Source organism: Bidens hawaiensis, unplaced genomic scaffold (genome assembly GCF_021521415.1).
Source record: "Bidens hawaiensis isolate Kalapana, Puna unplaced genomic scaffold, B.hawaiensis_p1.1 tig00039717_1, whole genome shotgun sequence".
Classification (NCBI taxonomy): Eukaryota; Viridiplantae; Streptophyta; class Magnoliopsida; order Asterales; family Asteraceae; genus Bidens; species Bidens hawaiensis.
In genome coordinates, this window is record NW_027497003.1 from 58,418 (window position 1) to 65,965 (window position 7,548).

The 7,548-nt window shown below is 37.2% G+C and overlaps 1 protein-coding gene across 1 annotated transcript; it reads right to left on the reverse strand.

Annotated features, from left to right (window-relative positions):
- Positions 1-2,995: 2,995 nt before the first annotated feature.
- On the reverse strand, positions 2,996-5,796 carry LOC143591493 (putative inactive receptor kinase At4g23740). Its single transcript, XM_077071682.1, has 2 exons — positions 4,551-5,796; positions 2,996-3,668 (listed from the first exon to the last, which is right to left on the reverse strand). Exons 1-2 carry the CDS (start codon positions 5,794-5,796, stop codon positions 3,004-3,006), a joined length of 1,911 nt encoding a protein of 636 aa, XP_076927797.1. The 3' UTR covers positions 2,996-3,003.
- Between the last annotated feature and the right edge of the window lie 1,752 nt (positions 5,797-7,548).

Below are 7,548 nucleotides of genomic sequence, written 5' to 3' on the forward strand. Positions count from 1 at the left end.
TCTCTACCATCACAGATATTATTAGGGTCTGGTCCCTTCTGTCTCAGATATTATCAGGGTCTGGTCCCTTCTGTCTCAGATATTATCAGGGTCTGGTCCCTTCTGTCTCAGATATTATTAGGGTCTGGTCCCTTTGTCTCCAATAACCGTACCTGTCACGTCACTCGATCATACATTCATTTTCATTTATGCACACTTTACATATCTTCTGGTCATGCACATACGTATATGTACATAATCATTCGTATAAACAATCCATACTAACAATCAATACTTAGTCATACATATAACATACACATATCATACACTTACCACTTAAGTTAAGTGTATTAACAACTATCACAATGGAGTATGCATGCAGCCCCAAAAACATAACGGATAAAGGGGCTAGAATCTCACTTGAAGTCGGTTTCTCTCGCCGTTAATAGTAATGCTCTTCTTTAGCTGTGCACGGCTAACTGTATAACGCATTACGAGTGTCAAATATCCATTATTACTACTTATATATAAGTCAACGACACCCTCAACTCACGGGGGTCCGGGGGCAGCACCCCTGGTAGCGGGGTCTAGGGGCGGCAGCCCCTAGCAGGGTCCAGGGGGAAGCGCCCCTAGCTGGGGTTGAGCTGTGAAAATGAAAAATTTTATTTTTATTAACAATCCTTTAACAAAAATGCATCAGAAAATGAATTTTATAAAATTTTTGCATGGAATAATTTCGCTTCGCATGGCTAAGCGAAGCGAAATGCCTGTTTCGCTTCTCATGGCTGAGCGAAGCGAAATGCCTGCCTTTCTTCGCTTTTACCATTTTTAAGTCATTTTACTTCGTGGCTCTTCCTCAGGACCTGATTTTTACTCTTTCCCAACTTTTGACACATTCTGACCCCATGCACCTGATCCTGAACCCATCTCTCAAAGTCCAAACACCACCTTTTTATCACAAAGTGCACCCAAGAGGTTATAACTTACCAAGTTTATATTTTTCTTACATTTTACAACCCGATCTATCATTATAACTGTTTGCATAACGATTCTAACCATAAAACTTAACCATTTAAACCGAAACCTACCTTTGCTTCGGGTTCGAGTTCAGATCCGGACAATACGTAGATCTGGACGACGATCTCTTGCTATTTGATGATGTCTACACACGAGATTCTTCCTCTTTTTTTACACGGATTTGGATCCGGAGTGTAGAGAGAAAGTGTGTGTGTGTATGTTTGGATGAGAAAGAAAAAGAAAGGAAGAAATGGTTGGGTTATATATATAGGGGTTTCATGGGTCCCACCACCCATTCCTAATTCCTACTTCCCAAACACTTAACACAAGACTATTTTAACGACACACACTATTAACAAAACTTTCTGTTGTTTATTTAACAAAAGTTGGATGTTACAAGTGCAGATCAATTGGAAGTTGTTAATTGATAAATTAATAAATAGAACGATAATTATTTTGAAAAATTGTTATATTGATTAGATAATTCTGCATATCTACTTGGTAATACCTAAATTAAATATAAATAAGTATAATTAATTCAAGCTTTTCACACAAATTAAGAAATTGTCTAAAAGAAATAATAATTAAAAAAATTTATGTATGAATGGAGGACAACTCTAAAGAAACTTGGCCCCATCGATCAAACAAAAAGGTGTATCCGCATATGAATATAAGATTAAATTGTTAATTTATATTTAAATATTATAATTATAAAATAGGTTTTTTTAGGAGTTAGTTTTTAAATTTCATGAGATTAGTTTCAAAAGTTTTGAGGGTGCGATTGCAAAATTTTACCGTCCTTCTCAATAAATTGGGTACGCCAATACTTGTAATCACCAAATGCTACTAAATATCATGTCTAAATTCAAATTTAGTTTTGGGTACAAACCCTAATGAGTGCAAAAATTTATTCTTAAAAAAATCAAATTTAGTGTTAGCCTAAATGCTAGCTAATTTTCATATCCAATTATGTTATTGAGATTGTCGCCGATAATGAAAGCTGTGTTGTAAAACTCCCGAGTAGGCGGCCGAGTACTCTCCGATTACTCCCCGTCTCGGCCGAGTACTCCTTAGGTATTTTTCGAGTAATCCTCGACTACTCCCGAGTACTCGCAACTCCCCAGTCGACCGTCTAGGACCGCCTAACGACTTTTACAACATTGAATGAAAGTAAATGTCAAGAGTGCCATTACTTTTACTGTCAACTAGTGGAATCTTTAGGTTATTCTGAAAAGAAAGGAATGTAGGGCATTCGTTCTTTTGTTAACTTGTGTAACAATAAAAAAAATAGCAATGTAACTCGGTTAGCTAGTTGAATGTCTTTTAGAGTTTTACTTGAGGAAAGTTATAAAATCTCATTTTGATGTAATAGAACTTATGAGAGAATGGCATTTATTTTTGACACTAGATATATCGTGCCGTTGACAATTGTTGAAATTTGCGTAGAGAGGATATGGTCGATCGTTCCATGTTTCAATTGTAACACCTTCCCATATATTTGCAATATTAATCATTTTTCACATGAATTGAGCAATCGAAATGAAATTACAAACCAGCTCCCACATATATATGCCTTCAAGAACCATTTAATATTTGTCATTTTATTCGTAAACGATGTTTGGATCTAATGAAATGGAAAGAACTAGTTGAACTTGCGAATCTGTCAATGTAGCAAAGTAAGATGAACGTTCGAAATAACTTTGTATCACATGAATTGAATTCCAACGTTTTATAATTCTACATGAATGAATGAATGTATATTACGGGAAATTGTCGCAAGAAAATACAATTTTACACAGCTTGATACCGATAGATAGAAAATCAAATAATTTGATGTCCCTTTCCAAGTCAACCTCATATGCAAATTTGTCAAGAAAGGTTAGACCACCCCCTGATATCTAGTCAATGACAACTCCATTTAAAAAATAACAAATCCACATCTAATATCTTGTTTTTTAATAATATTACATAAATTTCCACGATGAATTCTTTGAAAACACATTAATATTACATAGCAACAACAGACGACCCTATCTGTTGCGCCACCACCGGAGACACCGCCACCTCCGTTGCCGGCGTCGACATCCCAGACGCACCCGCATTCGTCGTCCTCCGAATATCCTCCACCAACTTCACCACCTCCGCCATCTTCGGCCTCTGCTCGGGCGACCGGGCCACACATTGCATCCCAATCTGCAACATCTCCACCATCTCCTCTTCTATGTTAGGATACTTCAACAGCTCCACATCAAACACCTCCGCGGTCCACTCCTCCCGAACCACCGAGTCAACCCATCTCACTAAATGCACCACCTCCTCACCACCCGTCGCATGGGTGGGTGATTTTCCGGTTAGAAGTTCTAATAACACAACTCCAAATGAGTAGACATCTGATGCTTGGTAGACTTTGCGGGTGTCGGCTACCTCTGGTGCGCGGTAGCCGCCTATCCGCATAACTGGCGGTGTTAATGGTGTCATTAACGTCGCCAGACCAACATCACTCACGCAACCGTATTTTTGCGTGTTTAGAAAGATGTTGGAGGCTTTGATGTTGCCATGAACAAGTTTTCCTCCGGATTGCGAGTGGATATAAGCGATCCCTCTTGCGGCTCCAACGGCTATTCGCAAGCGACTGTCCCAATCTAATGGAGTCCGGTTTTCATCTCTTTTTGCTGTGAAGTGTTGGGATCAAATACAAAAAGCTTTTAACATGAAAGATAAACAAATAACTAGAGTAATTATGATAACATTAGAGTAATTATAGTTACACTACAACTTATGAACTAAAGTAATTTCTAGTTCAAAGATATAGAATAATAATTACTTTAGTTATTTGTATGTTTAACAGGTTAATTTCATTTATACCATATGCTTGTTTGCGTCAGTAAATCATATGTTAGCTACAAATATACCCATTATTCAACCCCCTCATGTTGAATTAAATAAAACAAAATTGCCAAAGTGTTGCATGAAATTGGATAGAAACATTTTGGGCCTGATATGGTATATCTTTTTGGGCCCTTTGTGTTCTAGAAAGATTATAGGACTTGGGCCAGATTATCAATCCAAATTGCATACAGGGCCCTTAGGTTTTAATTCGGGACGAATGGACCTGGTCTATCTTTAGGGGTATGCCACTACTTTTGCTACAAACGTTTCCAATAACTTTCCCACGACTTAAAACAACCCTTTTCCGACAAATTATGTCGTCGCAGAAAAGGCAATTTTTTTAGGTGTGTCTTGGGATGGGTTAGTGTTCATATAACCTTTTATTAATAAAATTTAACGGGCATAATTCTCTAGAGGTGCATAAATCGGGTTTTTGGCCCAAAGAGATTTCGGTTGAAGCCAGGCCGTGCTGGTCAAAGAAGTCAAGCAGGATTTTGGTGAAACTGATTCGGGTTCCAACCCTTTTTGTGGGGGGAATTGATCGGGTTTGACCTGGTTCAAACCGGTTTCAAAATCAGGTTTCGATCCAAACCTGCCCCAACCCTATTTTTATGTGCACCTCTACCGTCCCCTGTCCCAAAAAAAGAATTTTGATGGAAACATACCATGTAACAATGAAGAAACACTCCCTTGATCAAAATAATCATACACCATCAACTTCTCGTCTTTCGAGTAATAATACGCCCTTAGAGTAACAACATTCTCGTGTCGAATGTTTCCAACGAGTTCCATCTGGAGCTCAAAATCATGCTTTGCTGCAGCAACTTCCTTCAATCTCTTAACCACCACAACACTTGCATCCTCCAATGCAGCTTTATAAGTCGTACCAAACGTTCCCTTACCCAGCACCTCTGCAGATGCTCTATACAGATCCTCTAAATCAAACGCAAGGCTGCTTCCTTCAAAGAACACAAGGCTTCCATTCCCGTTCACATTTTGACTTCCCGATCTCAGTTTTGTTACCTTCTCGTCTTTTGGTGGTCTCTCTGGAATCTCCTCTTTATCTTTCGAATACCGCAGTAACATTATTAATGCAAGTACTACAAATGCTAATGCACAACCACCTATTGCGATTCCAAGAATCGCAGGCTCGCCTAGTTTTAGACTTTTTTTATGCGGTTGACTAATGGGAGACGGAACAGGTGGCATTGAATAACTTAAAGGCGAAATATTGTTTCCAACGAAAGCCGAACTCGGAAATCTTTCCAGAGACTTTGGTACCGGCCCGGTGAGGTTATTGTTTGACAAATCAAGCGCTTGCAAGCTCGGGATATTAAGCTCCGGTATTTCACCAGAAAACGAGTTGTTAGCGAGGTTTAAAGCCGTAAGATGACTCAAACTTGAAATAGAAAATGGAACACTTCCATTGAAACTATTATTCGACAGATCAACTATCGAAAGATTGTTCCAATTAGTGAAATTCAAAGGCAACGGACCGTAAAATCTATTCGATTGAAGGTAAAGAGCAGTTAAGTTTCTAAGGTTGGAAAAATCCGACGGAAACCGACCCGTTAACTCGTTGGATCTCAGACTCAAGATTTGAAGACCAGATAACTGGCTAAGAGTGTTCGGTGGAATAGGACCTTTAAGACTAAATGCTGGTAACCGGAGAGCTATAACTCGTGAACCATCATTGTTACATGTTACTCCAGTCCAGCTTTCACACGCTGAAGAGCTCATGTTCCAATTAATTGCACGATTATGCGGAATGCTTTGAATGAAATTGATTAAAATCTGCTTATCTTCAACTGGCTCTGCGGTTGCTAATAATATAGTTGTTGTTCCAAACAAGAACATTGCAAATAATATGAACTTGTTCTTGTCCATCATCTTCAGTCTGGAATTTGTCATAAACTCCAAAAGCTACAAAGCCTTAATTTGTGCTCATCTGAATAAGAACAAGTTGGAAATTAAGGATTTGGTGGTGTGCAGGTCAAAACATAATAATAATATTAATAACTGCAGCAGCTATTATGAGACGAACGTTGAATTTAATTAATTGAGTACAGCTAACTTTTATGACAGCAAATGATTCAGTCAAACAAGAAACGTAAATTAATGAATTACATCTTCCATTGGTGAATTTCTTTAATTATTATTCATAATTAAACCATAATCATATATTAATTCTACCGTATTTTACTGACTTCTGTGGCAAGGTTTGGGTATTATATTGATATAAAGTAACCTCCTAGTGGTTTGTTACAATAAAAATAAAAATACTCTTGATGAAGTTAATCAGAATCAAGAAGCAATCAGCTAAATCATTCTACAGACAAAGTAGCAGGTACAACGATAAGACAAAATTGTAATCGAAAAGGAAGGAATATTTACCAAATTAGATAAATACTAACACAAAATTACAAAACAACGTTGACAAATTTCAACTCAAAACAGAATCTAGAATAGATTGGCTAAATCATTAGTAATGTAATGTTATGGTTTCAAGATTTCTTAATGTAGTTATTTTAAAAAAACCTTGGTTTTGCAATTCAAAAGGACATATATAGCGACACAATTTGTTGTGAAAAGGAAAAAAAAATCAATTTACACTACATACAAAGTGGTAGGAATAATGATATAACAAAATTGCAATCGAAAAGGAAGGAATCGTTACCAAATTAGATAAAAACTAACACAAATTCCAGTTACAAGTGAAGATAAGCTAAATCAGCATATACAGCTGTAGCTGAAGTTGGTAAGAATCTACAAGCAAAATGAGGTGAGTGAAAAAAAAAACGTTACGCCAGGATGAAATGAAAGAGAGAAATGGGTAGGGGTCGTAATTAATGGAGGTAAGCTAGGTGGTGGGAGAATAATAAATGTGATGGGGTACGGTATGAGCAATCAATGAGATTGGAGAGATAATCGGGACATGCACGTGGTGGACTGGTGAACATGAACAAGTTAGTAACACACTAGTTTAGTTTGTTTACTTGTATAAATTGTAACGGTGGTTCAGCCTAGCTTGAATCCGTCATTTCAGGAAGAGGTAATCACCGACACATGTAACCTTCCTCTCGTGAGTTTTGTATTTATATCAATGTTGGTAACGAGATGGTACCAATAGTATTGGTTTTTCTAGGTTCTATTTTAGATAATATATATATATTTTTTAATGCACTTGTGTGTTTCATACTTTGATGACTTAATAACATGTGATAGATTTTTTTTTTTCATTTCAATGTATTTATCTTTATTATCAATTAACAACGTCTTTTGGATTACATCGAAACAGAAGGCAAGCGAGCAACAAGTGATAGATGTACACTTTGTCTACATCCATCTACAATGTCTCTTTTAACGTATTTTCGTTGTATGATCAACTGACCATCTTAGGATAGGTGAAAATCCATGACAACCATCATAAGGCTACGATAAGACTACAAGTAAAATGACTTGCCGCAGCCCGTAAGCAAAGTATGCTTGTTCAAGTTTCTTGCATGACCTTAAACCCACATGTAAACAATTATTTATTTTCAGTTTTCATGAGTATGATAATTTTTTTATTTTCTTTGAACTGCTAACATCCCCCACTACTCCTATACATTTACATCCATTGCCTGGGCTAAAACCAAGGACCTCCTACTCGCGAAGTGGTAT

Excerpts from the sequence above, each read along its gene's own strand:
- LOC143591493 (XM_077071682.1), bottom strand. The coding sequence starts at position 5,796 with ATGACAAATTCCAGACTGAAGATGATGGACAAGAACAAGTTCATATTA. Across the intron at positions 3,669-4,550 it reads TGTTTCTTCATTGTTACATG|CAAAAAGAGATGAAAACCGG; the intron begins GTATGTTTCCAT and ends AACACTTCACAG.